The sequence below is a fragment of the Poecilia reticulata genome, chromosome 6 (genome assembly GCF_904066995.2).
Source record: "Poecilia reticulata chromosome 6, P_reticulata-male-v2, whole genome shotgun sequence".
Lineage (NCBI taxonomy): Eukaryota > Metazoa > Chordata > Actinopteri > Cyprinodontiformes > Poeciliidae > Poecilia > Poecilia reticulata.
The window spans coordinates 26,726,035-26,746,235 of NC_088835.1; the positions used below are offsets into that span (position 1 = coordinate 26,726,035).

General features: G+C 38.3%; 1 protein-coding gene across 1 annotated transcript in view; it reads right to left on the reverse strand.

Annotated features, from left to right (window-relative positions):
* Positions 1 to 1,459: 1,459 nt before the first annotated feature.
* LOC103466400 (tumor protein p53-inducible protein 11) overlaps positions 1,460 to 20,201 on the reverse strand; it is a 54,899-nt gene continuing 36,157 nt past the window's right edge. Inside the window, exons 3-7 of the mRNA XM_008411938.3 lie at positions 13,983 to 14,041; positions 13,833 to 13,881; positions 12,384 to 12,480; positions 6,145 to 6,246; positions 1,460 to 4,614 (exon numbers count right to left, since the gene is read on the reverse strand). Of these exons, the coding sequence (XP_008410160.1) occupies positions 4,481 to 4,614; positions 6,145 to 6,246; positions 12,384 to 12,480; positions 13,833 to 13,881; positions 13,983 to 14,041 (441 nt within the window). The 3' untranslated portion in view covers positions 1,460 to 4,480. The remainder of the gene's footprint in view (positions 4,615 to 6,144; positions 6,247 to 12,383; positions 12,481 to 13,832; positions 13,882 to 13,982; positions 14,042 to 20,201) is intronic.

Below are 20,201 nucleotides of genomic sequence, written 5' to 3' on the forward strand. Positions count from 1 at the left end.
TAAGAACAGACATCTGTTGTCTAATGTCGCTTTTATTTAGTTGATTTCGCTTTAAAAATGGTCATAGGGCGCCACGCGGCGCCACAAGGATAGAAAGCAAAAATGTCATTTTATTTTATGACTTTTAATGAGGAAAGTTACAGCGGCGACGGACAGCAGTCATAAATTATGACTGTCAGCCCTAACCGCGAATGTGCAGCAACAATTTTTACAAGGCAAGATGATTAACGTTCTTATACTTTGTAAGTCAGTATTATTACAAAGATATTAAATATGGCATTATGGAGAAGGTACGGGTCTATTAGTAACCATGGAAACAGTGCCCCACAGTCATGTAGCCTAGCATGTTTGACAAAAACTGGTTAGCATCTCGTCTGTTGTACGTTTTTTTTATGCTGCTCCGGTGTAAAGGGGAACACAGTTTATGACAGTGGCAAAAATCATGCGGTATAAATTCAGGTAAAGTCAGTAATTTGATCAACACGTCAGGAGGGACGAGGTTTGGGTCGGTTTCTAAGCTAGCCGTTTCCAGCTTTCATAAATGCCGCCGTCTATGAGCCCCAACCAGGCGAGTTACGTTCAGACAAATTAGCTCGATGCTAACAACTAGAAACCACGAATAAACTGGCAAAAACAACTTGGGAAAACTATTTCAGTTGCTCTGTTCAATATTACCATCCTTCACTTCCAACGTCCATCATTGCGCCTCGAATGATTAAGTGATGTAGTTGCAAAGTCGGTAATTTGAGGTGATGACATCAGCGATGTCATATATGGCATCATATCAGTGACATCACTGGGTTTGGCAACGTTGGAAAATATTAACTTTGAAAAAGTATTTGACTTTTTATAACAAAGCTTTTATTATAAGTTGAACTACGTCAGTTTTACTGAAAAGCAAACATTACTGCACTCAAATCAGCTTTTATCCAATTTAGTAATCTTGGCTAAATTGACCCAAATCCTGTTCTTAAGACTTAGTAAATGTGTTTAATTTGAAAAGTAGATGCCTTCCATTTAATGCAGCAAATGTGTAAAATCTTTTTATTTTTTTTTATTTTGGATCTCCACTTAAATAGTTTTGGTCTAGTTTCTAGTGCCAATATCTTAAGTCAAGTTTACTATCTTAGTAAACTTGACTTAAGATATTGGCACTAGAAACTAGACCAAAACTAGACCAAATATCTTAAGTCAAGTTTACTATCTTAGTAAACTTGACTTAAGATATTGGCACTAGAAACTAGACCAAAACTACTTGGTAAGATTTTGTGGTTTTGCAGTGCAATGGAAAGAATAAAAAAAGAAATACTTTACTTGCTTACTTTGAGTGTTTTTATGTTCCTGACCCTCACGTACTTTTCACTTGACAGTTTTGGGCCAAGTGACAAAAGGTTTGGACACCTGGAGCTTTATATATATATATCTGACAAAACAAACAAAATGACTTCATTTTCAGAGGTTCCAATAATAAACAAGTGTTTTTATTTCAAACTAATAATCAGAATTCAACCACAATTAATTTATCATGTACAATATCCCACATATATACATGAAAACACTTTGCTACAATTTAAAACAGATCAACAACACACGCCGTCCGTAACATTGTGAGGGAATGAAGCATTTTTGCACTATTTTCAGACTTGAAGACTAGTTTCCAGTTTCATATTTCTAATTTACGACAGCAGGGATGATGAAAGAGTTGCTCTGCCTCCTCTCCTCTGCCCTCCTCGGCAAAATTGCTGTTCTCTCCAAAAATAGACCTGCCTTGCAGACCTTTGAACATTTCACCAGGCTGATCGTTTGAGGCCTGCAGCACTGATGGAAACGGAACGACACTTTTTTTTGTTACTCCATAATTATGCCAGTCAGCGCAAAGCGGTGCAGCGAAAGGTTGGGGAACACAATGTCACTCGGGAGAGAGCTGCTTCTAATTAAACCCTGCAAAAATAAAAATAAAAAAAGCATAATTACGGCTTTTTAGGGGTGCAGGAGACCTCACCCGTGTTTCAGTTTCCCCCATCTGAGCTGAAACATGGGTGAGGACGGCGCACATTTCCCTTCAGTGCTGAATCTGCAGCTGCCGACCCGAAAAAGCAAAACAAAAAAAAAAAAAAGAGAGAACCGCAGAACCTCTCCCTTCTGGCGCAGGACTTAATGTGGCCACTGGAAACCTGGTGGACCACCACCGAAGAAACTCGCTTATAGTCTGAATCCATCTTGATTTTCAAGTTTCAAACTGACGAAAACGTCTGATTTGTCATGACAAATGAGCAGTTTCAACTCTCAGTAAAGCATTCCAGATAGAAACATGTATAAATACGTATATAAATATCTGCTTAGGTAAGCAAACTGTTTGAAGAATATTCTTTTGGTTATTGCATCAATAAATCTGATAGGATGGCTACTAAAGCTGTGACATATTAGTTTGGTGACGAAATGTATAACATCCTCTGCATGTTTTGGATCCCTGTTGGAGACGTGTAAAACGCTTAAGCTTCAAATAATTGTTTCTTAAAGTGATAATTCCTACAAAAATAGAGATTTTTTTTTTCCATTTCAGTTTTTCAGTGTCTGCTTGTTTATGACTTCCTGTTTGCTTTGGGTGTAAATATAATGTGCCCATTTCTTTTAGCCATGCGTCACATCAGAACAGAAAAGAAAACCATTAGTCAGCTGGTTCTCCAATAAAAAGTAAAAAAAAAAAAAACAAAAATAAAAAACTGTGACCAAAGAGGCTGGACGGGCAGAAAATGCTGAGTAGAGTGGATATTAGAGAAGATTTAAAAATAATGAAAAACTGCCTTTCTAAAGCTCACAAATGTTTAAAACAACTATTTATTTTAGATACAGATTATTGTTTTAAGATTTTAAATCTGTATTCTGCTGACCAACGTTCTGTCTGGAAATAATATTAATGTTTTAGAGCAGCCAGAGTTTTAACTTCCATCTGATAGATGATCTATAATTATCCATCAATGGTAACGATAGATGATACGTCACTTATCAAAGATAATTCATCAAAATATCAGAGGAATATATAAAAGCTGCTCAGGATATAATAAAAGATGTCAAAGATTTTTCCACATGTTCTTAGTAACATTAACAGTTTGGGCTCCAGTGTTCATTAAAATATCTATGAAGATGTTTTTATTGTTTTCAAACATTGTTCTCTTCTATTTTATGGATTTTTTTTTTATGAACTTAAATTTTTTTTTTTTTTTTGATGGGTTCTGCAATTTTATTTATTGTGTTTATTATTAATTCCTGTACATGTATTTGTAGTCATTGTTCTATTTATCACCTGTTGGCGTATGACGAACTTTTCCTCACCATTGAAAATGTGTTTTTAATCTAAAAGCTTTCCTACAGATCTTCACCAGGGTTGCAAACGACTGAACAAAATGTGATTTAAATAGGTACAAAAATAAGACGCATTAACTTAGAGAAGGATTAACCTTTAATAATTATTGACTAATACTGAACAAGTTCCCTGTTTGGTTCACAAGAACGCCACTCAATATTAAATACTTATTTACATATTTACAAGTGTTCTTTAAAGTTGTTTTAAGGCAAGACTATGGATATGGTGCATGGCATTAAAAAACAAGCTATGCTACATAACTAAGAGATTATAACAGGTTATTATGTGTTGATCAAGCACGCGACATGCTTGATTTGACTCGCTAATTACACATGAAGGGTTTGCCAGTCAGTCAGGTTAAGGTTCCTCCTAATAGAGACAACTGTATGGTTTCTCTGGGACGATTCACCTCACAGGTTCACATAACAGCATGACAGTCAGTTGTGCTTTTAAAAACTCCCAGCTTAAAGCCTGACAAGTTTCAAAACTAACACACCAATTTTTAGACTAAACGGTAAAATGATTAATAGTCTTGATTGAACGGGTGAGCAGAGTTTCTGGATACTCAACCCATCAGTTTTTTTTGTGTGTGTCAGTAATCCAGCATTGATCTCATCTGAAGCAGACAGCTAATGATTTTTCTAGGAAATTCGGAGGAAGGCAGTTCGCGTTTTCACATACAACATATGAGTTCACGTCCAAAAAAAACAACAAATAGCACAAACCCTTGAGCGTGATAAAGGAAACGGTAGTTAGCTGAAAGGAAAAACACCAAACACTTCACCTGGACATCATATAGCTGTGGAGAAACACTGACAGGTGGTTCGTCTTTCCTGTACACTTTAAAGTTTCACACAGATGCAGCGTCCAGCACTCAAAACTACGCAGAGGAGGAATGTGTGTGAAGCCCAGCCGCTCACAACTGGTTCCCGTTGTGTCCGTCGGTGGCGATGTGACGCTCTGCTCGTCTGTTAAATATCACTTTGGTGGGGTTTGTAGAAGGCCGGGTCCCACAGAAAGAGGGTGTGAGGCCTTTTACTTACAAAGCAGTTGGACCCCCCGACCCCCAGCTGTGATTTGTGCTGAAACATCCCTCGCCGAAGCGCCGCCGTCGGCTCAGATCTTCTTGGGCTTGCGGCCCAGGTGGTAGTAGTACGCGACGGTGACCACGAAGAAGAGGACTCGACTGAGGAGCAGCAGCATGGCGGCGCTGGGCAGGATGCCGATCTCTATCAGGGTGACGCACGTCACTGGAAACACAAAGCCACGTCAGCAAAACTAAACACATTTGCTGAGCATATGTTCTCTGTTTTTATTTAAGTTGGCTGAGAATAAATTCTCATTTTCAGAAAACACTAAAACTGCAGAATGTAACTTTTAAATGGTCGATGCACCGACTGCGGTTTTCTGGCCAATCAACGATCTTTGAAAAGCCTGACCTGCAGATTCAGATTTTTTTAATCTGAAATGTTGATAAATGTAGCAAGAAAGTTGCTCTGTTGGCAAAGGTGGGTCTTCTTGTTCTGCTCTGCATCCAGAACCAGAACCAAACATGGAGAAGCAGCATTCAGCTTCTATGCTCCACAAATCTGGAACAAACTTCCAGAAAACCGTAAAACAGCCGAAACACTGAGTTCCTCTAAATCTAGAGTTGCTTTTGAAACATTATGAATGAAACACCAACATTTAATGTGTTATGATGTCACTTGACAATTATTCACAGTGTGATTTACAACTTTGTGTTGTTTGTGTTTATTTTCATGATGTAAAAACTTTAAGCTGCCTTGTTGCTGAAATGTGGTGAACAAATGAACGTGGTTGTTTTTGACCTGCAGACATGAGCTGGTCTGTCAGTCAAACCTCCTGCCAGAGCAGAAGAGGACAGAGGAGGATTTTTAAACCTTTGCCAAGTTAGATACGATCAGCTTCACATTTAGATATCTGCCGATCCCCCAAAATTAAGTTAGTGCACCATACTTTTATAAAATAATTTTTTTTTACACATTTGTAACAACCAATTAGAGGCAGGAAGAGGGTCTTAAGTGTTGTCAATCATACCTGTGTGCATGCCACTCAGCCCCCCTACACCTCTAACAAACTCAGTGAAAGTTAAACCACTATATATAGAAGAATGCATCTGAAATCAAAGTTATTCCAAGATAAAGGGAAACAAAAACTTTGATTTATTGTTCGGTTTCTCTGTGATGCTTCCAGCATTTTCTTAACATCTTGATTTTGGTTTTACCATCCGATACCCGACAGTTTTTTATCGTCTTATGGTAATATTTACACTAGGAACTGTCCTTCAAATTTACTTTCTGAAGTTGTTTTGCTTGAGAGTTGTTTTTTTTTTTTTTTTTTTACAAGGAAATATTCTGAGATTGAATTATTAGTAATGGGAGCAGAATACAACTTAAACCATCTATAAAAGCTTTTGAAATCTACCTTAAACCAACATAAAATAGTATATAACCGTCAAGTTTATCAGATAAAATTCTAATAAAAACATTAATGTTCAGCTACAATGTGACAAAAGTGTGGAAAAGTTAACGGAGGTGTGAACAAACGTTGAAACCTTACGTTGAATCCGATTCAAAGTTGCGATTCTCCAAACGTACCACAAGAGGGCACTGTCCACGTGTCCATAAATGACGATACTCATTCCCACTGAGATCTGAACTCATCCGATGTTTATCAAAGTAAAATTAGAGCGCATCCTGAACAGCTCGTCTCACGGCAACAGAAACACCACATGGTAACTCTTAAGATCTGTTAATTACCTAGAAACTGGACAGCGAAGTAGCAGGCTTCACTGAGCAGAGTCCATTGGATGATGACCTTTTCTGCCGTGTAGAGCCCGTTCCACATAATGAGGGCGAGGCCTGGAAAAAGATACGATCAAAGAGAATTCATAGGTTAAGGGTTTAGAGGCGTGGGAATAAAAACGGAGCAAAGAGAAAAGCTCCGGGGAGCCACAAATAAATGGAAAGACGGTTCAGCTGAATCAGCAGGATGACAGTTCGTCATGTACATTACAGCTGAGCTTTCTAAAAGCCTGTGCCATAAAATGGTACATCGTATTCCTCAGGTTCGCTTTCCTCCACTGAAACTGGCGAGGCTACGAACCCACAGCATGTTATTGTTTACTTCCGGAAATTTCGCGCATGCGCACAACTCTAGGAGAGCAAAAAGACGATTCTTTTACATGGCCGCGGTAAAACAACTCCGTTAACTGAACGAAACCTGTAGATATTAACTCATCACAGTGAGACACAGCAAAGAGAAAAAATAAAGCAGAAAACCCGGTAAAGAGCAACGAAATACCATTTTGGTTTTTCTCGCTCTCTGCGTCGCTACCCTACGAGCAGACTCGTTGCCATAACAACAGACAACAAATGCAAAACAAAACAAAACAAAAAAACACTCAAACATTTCCCACACAAGGAACAGAACGTTCAGTCTGTTACAGTTTTATGTTTTATGCTTGAAGCTTATTTTGCGGTGATCTCTGTGGCAGATTAGCTATCACTGCTATTAGCTAAGCTAACAATGCTAATTTAAACACCAGCTCTACTGACGATGAGTCAGTTATTTTTTCTTATTTAGTATCTGAACTGAAACACGCCGCCCCACATCTACATGTTGCGGCTGTCAAAGTCAAGAATAATTGCACCACTTACTAGATAACATTGTCATCTAGTTGTCATAGTGTTGACGATTAGTAGCAAAGCACCGACTCCATTTTTTCTTTTACACAGAAAACATAAAACGCTAAGATTTAGCGTTTTATGTTTACAAATTAACAGCTAAAACCAATGGTAGTCATCATCAGCCAGCAGCTTTTTGCCCTCCAGCAGGAATCTTATGCGTCACGCTGCAAAGGGTCCGTTGGATGAGGAAGAAGAAGAAGAAGGGGAGGGCAGTGAGGTGGGAGGGCTGATGGACTGCATCCTCTCCCTGCCAGGATCCATCTGTGTGGCAGATGAGCCTCCATCCTTCACCCCTACTGCTGCACCTCGTCTTGCAAGACATGGCCCCCTCCTCCCTGCTGCTCCCTGAAGCTCTGCTGACATTTATCATAATGATCCCCGGCTCTAGCTGGCCTTATGGAGCTCAGCGATGATTTATGCACATATCGCCTTGCAGTGAACACGCTTGTAGTTTCAGCTTACCAAAACTGTAACCAGGCCTTGGTTATGTTTGTGATTTCTAAGATCACCTAAATTCAGAGCCCAAAAACAATAGCACTCCAGTAAAAGGTAAAAGTAGCTCTACTTCAACGCATTTCTACTCGGGTAAAAATAAAAAGTAGCCACGAGAAATTACTAAAGTTAGAGTAAAAAAGTACTGAGTAACCGATCAAATTATCAATCATTCAGTTTTTAGAAATTACATCATCAGGCGGACTAAAATATAAAGTTATGCGGTAATTTTGATATTTTAAGAAAAAAAATGTCAATAATTCATATAAGAAAGAAAAAATAAAATCAGGCAAAATATTTTTTTTCCCCCAATCAGTTTATTATCTCTACAATCCATTTGGGGTTTATTAAGACATTTTCTACTCTGCAACAAACACTCACTTAATCTTAAAATACACGGGTAAGACGGGACGTCAAGAAGCTGCACATTCATTTGCATGTTAGTGGAAATGGTAACTTTTCAGCTGAGCATCAAAGCAGTTGGTAGGATTAACAATCTTGGCACAAGAACAATACATCTGACAAACAACATCCCTCTAGCACTCGTGCAGCATCTGCAGCTGAATAAAGATCAAGGAGGTTTGACCCGATTCTACGAGGACAGGCCGGTTTTTATCCTGTTTACCTTTAGAGTTACAGTCACCCTGCTGCAGCAACACTTACAATTTCTGAGATCACATTCAGAGCTGGGGCTCAAAAACTGTACTTGAGTAAAAGTAGCACTACTTCAGCATATTTTTAATCACGTAAAAAGTGAAAAGTATTCCTCCAAGAAATTACTCAAGAGTAAAAAACAGTATTTGGTAATAAATCTACTCAAGTACTGAGTAACTGATCAAATTATCAATAACTTAATATTTAAAAATTGCACAATATATAGAGCTATGTTGATATTTTAGAACGAAAATTTTAATAATTCATATAAATAACAAAAACCAATCGGGTAAAATGATTTTTCTTCAAATCTGTTTTTGAAATTAACAAAAAGCAGGTCATGGATGTTTGGTTAAAACATGTTTGGTTTTCATTCAGTGAAGTTGAAGAATCCAAAACATTTTCATAATAAAATAACTCGAGTAAAAGTAAAAAGTGCAGTGCAGTAAAAATACTCCTAAAGTCTTTCTATTTTTAAAGTTGCTTATGTAAACGTAACTGAGTGAATGTAACTGTCATGAGGTAAAAACAGCCTTCAGTTCGGGAGACGTTACTGGCTGTTTAAGTTTTAGTCAGGAAATGAAGCGAAGAGGTAAAAACAATATTTATTGGAAATCATAATCTACACCGTTTCTATAAGCGACCACATCCTGCATCACTTCCTGTTTTTCATTTTAAAGGTATTGCTCTGATTGTTGATATGGGTAAATTTAACCTCGCAGCTTTTTCCTCACTCAAACACCTGGATGATTTGAATGCAACGTTGTTTTGTTTTTGGCTTTAGGGAAACGCCAACATTTCCTCAATGTTTAAAAATTATTATAATGAATGTTTCATTTATCCTTCTGATTTGTGAAAAACTGGAGGGATTTATTGATGTAATTCGGAGCCCAGAGGACCACATAAAAAGCTATTGCGGCCCAGATTTGGCCCCCGGGCCTCGGGTTTGACACATGCGCTTTACAAAACAGACAAAGAAATAATCGTTCTTGTGGCTATAACAACGTCCATTTTAAAATGATAAACAATTTCTGCAGAGACGCTCCAAAGGTACATGATGAAACATTTTACAACTATCTGACAATATTACAACCAATAATGATAGTTAATTTGTCAATTGTTAGCATTTCAACCGCTGGTAACACATATGGAGGGAGAGAATTGAAATCCATGGAAATCCAGATATTTGATTGACTTGATATTAAATATAATATCCTTCCAGATGCTGCCAGTTCTAATGAATGCATCTGATACAGTGATGAAGATATTGTGCAGCTTTAAATACCTAATGACAGCAGGAAAATGTTCTATTTTACTTCTGAAAGAGGAAAATTAAATGAGTTAAAACTGGAATTGTGAGGCCAGAGTTAAGATTCTCACCGGTTCATCACTTATTTTTAATCCAGAAACGTTAAAGTTAGACCACAGTGGATGTTTCCTGTTGGGACAAAGTGATTAAAGTGATGAAATTCTGGAAAATGCTGTGAAGAGGTGAGAACTTTGTGAGATAAATCCTCCTTTTCTCCCTGCCTGGCCTCTAATCGCTGCGCGTTCTTCTTCATGGAGCCATTTAATCGCCTGACTGACGGCCTCGTCTCAAATTAGGGCCGTCGAAATGATTGCTGCTCATCTCTAAAATACAGTCTGAGAGCAGGGCGAAGCACAAACAGCGTAATTACCTGGCTTATTTATAATCAGTGTCTGTCGCCTGTCAGCGACAGGCACAGAGCACCAGAATAGAAAAATAAACCTCGATTTATTGGGCTTAGAGCAGCGTTTCTCACATTTAACAAAAACTCACAGAGCACCTAACATGAAACCCCCCAATAACACGACATCTTGATGAATACAACCTGAAATTAAAATATTTTTAACCCACGTATTGTTTTCTTTGTTCATCCATTAGGTTTGGTAAATGTGACCTGGGGCATTTTGAGTTATTCACAGATTATGAAAGAGTAGATTTTAATCTTTCCTATGATCAAAAGCATGGAAATAAAAACACAAGTCGTTCTTCATTACCAGGTGTTGTCTGCATTAATAATATTTTAGGGCTATTTGTGATTTAAAATCACAAGAAAAGAAAAATAGACTTGAGTTGCTCTGCTGTCCATCGATTTCTATTAATTGTATTTCTCTATTGTATTTCATTTAATAATTTTTTATCAATTAAAAACAATGGCTGTTGGCATTACCATTTCTAACCACAATACTTTGATGAGCCAGGCTTATGCGTCGCACTTTGAGCTCACGTTGCGACAAATAAAAATTAATCCATTTCATTTGATTATTTATGCATCATTCACTAATTATCATTATTTATTTAGGATTATTAGTTATTTATTAATTTTTAACGTCGCATTTGTTCTGTTTCTTTGAGAATTGCCATTTTTTAAATTTCACTGTAATTCTGATCAACAGTTGTTTACATGCAACACATCATGCGGACCACTAGGGGGCGTTTAGAGTTTGGATCACATGTGTCAAACTGAAGGTCCGGGGGCCAAATCTGGCCCGCTGCAGCTGTTTGTGTGGCCCTCTAGACTCCAGACCGTGACTGTGGAAATCCCAGGATGTTTTTATGCTAAAGCATAACTTAAGTTTATTGCTAATTTTCCACAAAAATTGAGAAAAACGTTGGGTTGAAGTTTTGCTAACACTCTCCTGCAGGAATCAGCTACACTGCTTCCTCTGCCTCATTTTATGACAAATAGCATTTATAAAATGCAGGCAGCTATTTTCTGATATTTTAAGAGTTTATTAATGGGTTTTATCAATACATTCCTGCACATCCGGCTCATTAGGAGCATTCATGATCTTAATTTGACACCTCTGGTTGAGAGTAAAGCGAAAAATGAAACAAAGTGCATGTCCTTGTGTCTGCGCCTCAGCAGTCCCGCCATTTCCCACCAAGTTCCCCCAGGACTTAAACTTGACATCTGAAGCGACCGAAACAAGAGGCAACCGGATCGTTGGCTGTTAGTTTTGCGGAGAATTTCTCTCCTCCATGCCTGAAGCCGTCTCCCTTCCTGGAGAACTGAACTGTGTCAGATTAAAGCAGCGTCTGCTTGGGGCCTGAAGGAGAGACTTTTCCAGCAGAAAGAGAGCTCTTTATGTCATGTCTGAATGAGGAGTGTGTGCCAGTTTTAATGAATGCATTAGTAGAAATTATCGCAAAAAAGCCCCATGCAGTTGAGCAATGAGTATTTATAGTATTGGCACAAATAAATGTTGAAACCCTGCAGAGGCAGCGCTGAGCCTAAAAACTGTACTCAAGCAAGAGTAGCACTACTTTATACCACTTGAGTAAAAAATAAGTTAAAGCTCAAGAAATTACTCGAGTGTAAAAAAGTGTGTGGTAAAAGGTCAAGTACTGCCTGACTGATCAAATTAATCATTTAATTTTTAAAAATTAAATCATAAGATGAACCAAAATGTAAAAATTAAGTGGAAATTTTGCATTTTAAAAGCTCAAAATGAAAACAGTTCATATAATAAATGAATTTTTTCTATATAAAACTTATGAAACTAATAAAACCTGATTTCTTGTTAAAACAAGCTTGTTTTTCATTCAGTGAACTTACTCACACACTGTAAAAACTAAATCTTACCAGGTACCTTAGATTCTAGTGCAAATGTTTTAGTAAACTTGAAATGAGACAAGTAACTTTTTAGCAGCTTGTTTTAAGTCAGTAATTCCTTAATATTGATGAAAATGTGCCAGTTCCATCGGTAGATTGTTTTACTTATAACAAGACATTTTCCCATGTTATAAGTTAATTAATCTGCCAATGGAACTAATAATTTTCATCAATATTAAATATTTACTTAAAACAAACCTCTTGCTGAAAAGTTACTTGTATGTTAGTTTGTCTAATTTCCAGTTTACTAAGAAACTAGACCAAAAAAAAAAAAAAGATTTTGTGTTTTTGCAGTGCAGTTGGGTAGAGAATCCAGACATTTTACTCCAGTAAAACTAGCGACGCATCGTAATAAAGTTATTTAAGTAAAAGTAAAAAGTACAGTAAATTTTTCCAATTGTTACGGCCCAACTGTCACCCACGGTGCCAACAATGAGAAAGCCTTCAGAGTCCCCGGGCATGATGGGAAATCTGGTGTCTTTTCTGTGCGTTTCTTGTGAGTTTGGACATTTTGAAACTTACTGAGCAGCGCTGCTCCATAAAGGCGAACAGAGATGCTCGTTGTGGAAAGCTCCTCCTCGAAAACAAGCTCGTAGAGTTGGTTGGGAAACACCAGAGCCTGTGAGGGGGAAAGAAAGGCTCAGCACAGTCCTGACATATCAGCACAGTGGCATTCTGTGCTTCCCAAAGTCTTCTGGATCGTGAGACAGTGTCACCGCTCATTTCCAGAACACTGAGGATATTGAGAATTTGATAGGGAGGCTGACAAAGAGGGAGTTGTGTGTGCAGATAACGCTCCGTAATACACTGATGATGAATCTGGAGAGAGCTCTGCGACTGAGTTTTTGCAAAATGCATCTTCCATTTTTTGTTTTAATTATCTGCACATTTTTTAATGATGGTGTCAATTATCACTTCTGCATTAAAGGGATCCAAGATTAGTTTAATACGTTGGCCTAAATATGTTGCAATTTTCCCATCAACTAAAAAAAATTACTGTTTGTGATACGCCAAAAATCATAATTACTTAAAAAAATTATAACTTTTGTTACATTTTTCACCCATGGAGGTCACCATGTTGTCACCTGCTGGGTTGATGACGTCATCAAGTCCATTCTGGCAGGCTAACTTTACCAGAGTTGTTGTTTGTCATGTTGTGTTTTGTGTAATTTTAGATAACGCCACGCTTCGTCTGGACCCGGATATCTTCCCACACAAATCTGTATAATTTGCCACATGAAAAAAAGAAGAAGAGCGCAGTGGGAGCGAGCTGGAGCCAAACAACTTCCGAAGGACCCAATTTGTGCTCTCAACATTTATCTCCAGAAGACTTTGAGTCATTTGTACGAGTAAAACTGACAAAGGCTCTAGCAGATGATCGCTACCTTAACAAGCCAAAAATAAATGCAGTGCTGACAGTTTTTATCCACAAACCGCCTAAACCCCGCTGTCAGCAGAGCGTTGGAAGCTCTTTAAATGCTAACGAAGCTCAGAGGCAGTAGCATGGTGCCACTGGACCCGGAGACCGGACCCTAAACAGCTGTTATCGGACCGGACACAGAGCTGTAGAAGTACTTACCGGCTCACACAGTCCGACCAGAGGTAAGTGTCATTCATGGTTTCATTTATGAAGGTAGCAGCAGCTCCTACGGTCAACTCTGTCCTCTTCCTCCGTTTGGTCCTCCTCATCTTCATCACCTCTTGTGATTTCTACGTTCCGATCGTTTTCAATGCGCTCCAGTCCAATTTGAAAAGGCTTAATAATGTTAATCGCTGCTTTGGCTGGACGGCGCTAGGCAGATGGACCATTAGACGTCATTTACCCAGAATGCATTGCAGCATGAAACAACACGGCGACGTTCATGTGACAATATTTTATTAAAATGTATAAAAACTAAATGTTTTTACATCTAAAATAAATATTTCTCAAACAAAGTCCATTGTTAGCCGTGGATCCTTTTAAACACTTACCGTTATGGCCATTAGTGTGAAACCAACAGCAGAGACGAGAATCCAAACCCTGAGAGAGAGAAACGTGCCGTAATGAATCCGTCTCAAAACAAATGGGAACAAAAACGAGTTAAACTCTGCTGTGAAGTCAGAGAGCACTCCAAGTCTCACCTCAACCCGATCGGCTCTCGCACCGCAAACTTCAACTCGTTTCCGAGCATCTGACTAATCTGTGAGCAAACAGGGGAAGAAAAAAAGGAAATGAGTTATGAGAGGGGAAATGTTATCACAATCCTGCCATCTCTCCAGATATTTAGCATCCGATAACCTCGACAAGCAGGGATGGAAACCGTCCTGCAGCCGAACTGAAAGCTGCGCAGCTCTTAAAAAGAGGCACTTTAATCAGCCTTGGGAGAGGAAGAACAGATTATTATGCTAATAGAGACTCAGAAAGTCCTCACCTCCTCAATGACCTGTTTGTCATAACACAATGCATTCTTAATGAATAATCAAGGGCTATTGCTACGCCAAAAGAAAAAAGAAAAATAAACTTTAAAACTGGAAAAATAATAAAACAACTTCCAGAGGAAGTCTGTTGTGCACGAAGAGAAACCAAAACACTGCAGCACAAAATGTATTTATATGACAAACTGGCACATAACTGGAAAGTAGAAATATTTTGTAAGTAGAAATCATTGTCATTTAACCCCCTCTTACTCCAACGCCCTTTAATTAAATCCAGTGCAATCAATGACCTCATTACTAAAACACAACCATCACTGAACGGTTTCAGGAAATGACTAAAGCAATGGATATTACATCATCAAAATTGTAAAAATATTGTCTTGAATAATTTTTTAACTAAATATGTTTTTATATTTTAGAATGTTTACTGTGAATTATACAGGTTTTAGCTGCAGTTTGAGACCCATCATTGATGATCGATCATGTATGTTAATTCAATCCAATTAACATACATGTTACATTTCGCAGGTGGAAGTTTTTCTGATTTCATTTGTAAAAACCATAACTGCTTTTTCCTTCCACATTTTATCCTCTACACTGTCAGACAGTAAACCACATTAATGTTTGTAATGTAACAAAACGTGAAAACAGACAAACACACAATTCCTAAAGCTGAAACTTCAGAGACCCTGGATGAGAAACCAAACAGCTGCAGTCGTGGCACCAAAAACCGTTCAAAGATTTGATAAACGGCATTAATTTTGTTCCATAAAGCCTCTCCAACAGAAAGCTGCCAAACTCCAACACTGAGGAAGGTCAGTCAAAGGTCATCAAGCATTTCCTGACATATCTTTCAGACAAAGCCAGAAAATGAAATTTCCTGAAAATTCAGATTGAAACCGTTTCCTCAAATACAAGGAGGAGTGAAGTAACCACTGCCAGGGGATTAACATGAATAATCAGTTTGAAAATCAGTTCTGTGATGTTTGCAAGAGAGAAATCAGAATGACCTACAGATCCACTTCTACAGGTCAGAACTTTACAAACTCAAACTGGTTTCACCGTCTCTAATAGATGCATCTCTGATCAACCTGTAGGACTCAGAACAAAAATAAAACATGTTCACTGGATAATTCAGAATCCGTTTAAGAACAGCAGCATGTCCTTAAAGCTTCCCTCTGTTAAATACCGTATTTTCTGCACTATAAGGCACCTAAAAACCTTCAATTTCCTCAAAAGCCGACAGTGCGTCTTATAATCCGGTGCGCCTTATATATGGACCAATATTGAGCCACAACAGGTCTAGCAACTACGATAAGCAGCCGCTAACTTCATTTTCCCCGTAGAAGAAGAAGTGCGCGGTACATCCTGGAATAGTTGTCAAAAAACTGGTTTGTTAATAAAGTTTGATAATACATTTAAAGCCAGAGGGGCGGCGGCAGCAGCGTGTCGGTTGGTCTGTGTTACCCAGAATGCAGTTGGGCACAATATCGCAACACCAACACAGTGAGTGAAACAACAACTGGGGCAGACTACTATATAAAGTACTCAGGGACCATTTCTTTATAAATGTGGATGTGTAATAATAGAGTACGGAACAAATTGGCTGCCCAAACTGAAGCATCTATGCGCCTTATATATGAAAAAAGCCCTAAAATAGGCCATTCATTGAAGGTGCGCCTTATAGTGCGGAAAATACGGTACTTCAGAGATTTCTGTGTGCAGAGCAGCATGTTCAGCATAGGAAGGTTATTTCTGTTTTTTATCTGCAAAGAGCAGAAGTCCTGTCCTCAACTGGAAATTATGTTCTCAGAAATGCACCGACAAATTTAGATTTTCCTTTCCAGACTGAGACACAGAAGGGCAAGGGGTAAATAAACTTCCCCTGAAAAAAAGTAAAAGTAAAAGTCAGAATTAAAAATAAAACTCAGCCAGGTTTTACCCAAACAGCCCTTCTTAAATCCTACCACCCGTTTATTTCTTTAAACTTTTATCATCTCTAGGGGGAAAAAACACACATTAGATCATACACAACAAAAGAAAACCGTTTTTCTGAGTCTCCAACATCAATTAGATTCCTTCATCCTGAAGTGCCTCGTCTGTGAAGAGGAGCAGCGTTGGAGTCAGACGGCTTTACCGAAACTAAAAATACACAAAGAACGCAACGGGAGAGAAGTGATGAATCACTCTCTGGCTCGCCGTGTTTACTGGGAGCTTCGGCATCAACTGGAGAGCAACTTTCTGTTCAACAAAACCGCAAAACATCAGAGTGAATGAAAGAAAAGCTCCGACATCAGGAGGACGGTTTTACAATCCAAGATCTTAATCATCACCGTACAAACATGCGATGTGCAGCAGAGCAGCACGTCTGTCCACTGGCGCATGAGAGGGGCACAGAAAAACTAACTGAGCAACAAAAATAGAGGATTTAGCTAAAAATGGCACTTTAATTCATATTTATAGTTTATACACAAACAATTTAAAAACATTTAAAAGAAAAGAGACAAAATTTTTCTACATGATTAATTAAAATAAGTAACTTTTCAGGACAATATTGGAGCTTGTTTTAAGTAAATAACTCCTTAATATTAATCAAAAAGTTTTGTTCCACTGGCAGATAAATTAATCTGTAAACATGGGAAAAATGTTTTGTTGAAGGTGAAATAATCTGACGATGGAACCAACCATAATAATTTAAACCAGCTCATATTTGTTGCGGGCTGCACAGTGGCGCAGTTGGTAGACCTGTTGCCTTGCAGCAAGAAGGTTCTGGGTTCGATTCCCGGCCCTGGTCTTTGCATGTTCTCCCTGTGCATGGTGGGTTTTCTCCGGGTACTCCGGTTTCCTCCCACAGTCCAAAAACATGACTGTCAGGTTAATTGGTCTCTCCAAATTGTCCCTAGGTGTGAGTGTGTGTGTGCATGGTTGTGTGTCCTGTGTGTCTCTGTGTTGCCCTGCGACAGACTGGTGACCTGTCCAGGGTGTACCCCGCCTCTCGCCCGAAACGTTAGCTGGAGAGGCACCAGCAATCCTCCCGACCCCACTGAGGGACAAGGGTGCTAAGAAAATGGATGGATGGATGTTTGTTGCCAAAAATTTACTTTTAAGTGAGTTTTTGTACTAGAAACGACAACAAAAAACTTGGTAAGACTTTGTGTTTTTGCAGTGCACTGAAGAAACGTTACAATTTAAATCTAAATTTGGATCATTTGAGCCTGTCATAAGGTTTTTGAAGTTATAGCGATAAACGATAATATTGTTGTTTTGAGACCATTTTCAATGATAATGTCATGATAAAAATGCAAAAACATCCTTAAAGATCAATAAACTTTAATTTCTAATTAACATTTAATGCTACAACTCAGACATTTTAAGTTTTTTGGGTAGAAAGAGAAAAGAGAAAAACAACTAATCATGCAAAAGTAAATTATTGATATTGTTTTAATCCATTATGCTATTAATTGATTTATTGTGACCGGCCTGATGGAGACTATATAGTTAAATGAACAAGAAGCTGTTTTTCAAGGATTTGCAAATAAGCAAGAATCCATCAAAGCATCAGATTTTCTTCGGTTTATTCCTAAATGTTCGCCCGCGGCTGCTGCCGTCTTTGAACAGAGGAGCTTTAAAAAAAAACAACAGAGTCCCTTGGAGGCAAAACCTAAAAATTAGGGAGCTGAAAAGTTTGAGTCAGAAACCATCACGTCCTTCCTGGTTGTTTGTGGATCCCTGTGCACCAGCTGCGAACACATGACCAGGTGAATCAGCTTCCTGCTCCCGGGGCTGTTTTTGACGGGAACACATAAATATTCATGACCGCCATGACGAATACTCAGAGGGGCCTGAGAGTTAACTGATGGCTCTGGGTGTGAGAGAAAAACAGGAAAGAGACGCAAACAGGCCTAATTACAGCTCCTGTTCACATCCAGAGAAGAACCGGATGGTTTCAGAGACTCGGAGGGTAAAAATGATTCAAAAACAGTCAAAGCTTCACATCCTCTAAAGCTCCTAAACAAACAGAGGTTGGTAGGAGGACCAGGGTTTTTGGTCCGGATCAGAGGTGAATAGTACGTATTCACACCTTCCCAAACGAACCGGACTTTCTGCACAAACGAACTGGACCAAACAAAGCTGAGGAGAAACTGGTTACATTTACCTGAGCAAATGAATATTTTCATCCTAAAATACCAAAATCTTGACATAACTTTATATTTTGGTCTGAATATGTAATGTTTAAATATTAAATGATTGATAATTTGATCAGTTAGTCGTACTGGAGCAGACCTTTTACCAAATAAAAAAGTAGGTTTTTACCAAATCTACTTGGTAAATGTCTTCCAAGTCTGAGCTTAAACTGTTTCACAAAGATTATAGCCAAAAGCTTTAATGTCTAGACGTGCAGAGCAGGTCATGGCAGAGTTTTTCCGGACAATAAATTGTCCCAAAAGTTATAGAAGTTACTCAATAATGTTATTTTGAGACCGTTTTCAAGTAATTATAATAGTGATGACTTAATAAAACATTTTCACAGATCAATAAACCCTCAATTCCAACAAACATTCAACACTGAAGTCAAAAAAAAGCTCCAGACTGACAACTTTCACCATCCAGGGTTTGGCAGAAAGAGAGAAAAAAAGGATAAATTATGTTAATTACTGAGCCCCGTTTAATTCACCAAGCAGTTAATTGATTTATTGCAACAGGCAGAGCTGAAAGAAACATTTTCAAAATATCCGAAAGCCATTTGTGCTGAACATAAAGTACCAATAAAGCAGAAAGTGAGTCACTGCCGTGTTTTCACATTAAGCAGCTGGACAGCAGTGCCCAGCCACGGCTGCAGAGTGTACACAAAACATTTATGGTATGGAGTGTGATGAGGGCTCGGCTGTAGGTTTGTTTGTTGCTGCAGCACCGCAGCGCTACAGCAGAACATCATTCGGGTCAGCGGAGCAAACGGCAGCGCCTGGTGACCCGACAGAACCAAAACCCCTCGGCTCTTTGTTACAGGATCTGCTGGTATCAGTGAAGAAGTCAGGAAGAGACAGTCAGCAGGCAGAACTTCCCTCCTTTGTTTATGGGCCCACAAGGTTAAATCCAACCGTTTCCTTTAGTCGGTAACTTCAGCCAGGTTCACTTTTAGACTCGACCCCACAGGCCTTTTCTCCACACAACGACAAAACAGTACACTGCAAAAACTCAATCTAACCAAGTATGTTTGGTTTAGTTTCTAGAGCAAATGAAATAAGTGAAATAAGAAACTAAGTTAGAAGTAACTTTTCAGCTTGTTTTAAGTAAATAAGTCCTGAATATTGATGAAAAGGTTCCACTGGCAGATTATTTCACTTATAACGCGAGAAAAATGAATCTAGAACTTTTTTTTTAATCAATATTAATATCTGTATCGGTACCGACATTGAAAGAAATTCTTGATCAGGTATTGGTGACAAAGTGCCTGAGGGCAGATCTATTCAGTCTAATTCAACACTTTATTTATTTTACATTATATTTAATAATATCATTTTCTGAATCATTTGACAAAAAGGTTTGTTGCAGTTTATTCTTACATGTTCGACCAAAGTAATCAACCTGTTTTTATCAGTTTCAGTTTCTTTATCATTTATTTTACATTGGCTGTTCTTCTCCTAACTGACTGACTAAATAAATTAAAGTTGTTTTTACATGTTTTACCAAGCTACTGGTGTATTTAAGTCTGCTTTACGAGTGTAGAGTTATCAAATAAATTTGCAATTCAGTAAATTTTCGACTGTGTGTAAAAAATAGAAACACTTTAAATCAATTCTGCTGTTTTTCTGTATCGGCTGAGACCAACTTCAGATATCGGTATCAAAACTGAAAAACGTGGATCGGTGCGTTCCACATAAAACACACATTTACTGGTAATCCCTGCTGGTTTAGTTTTGCCCG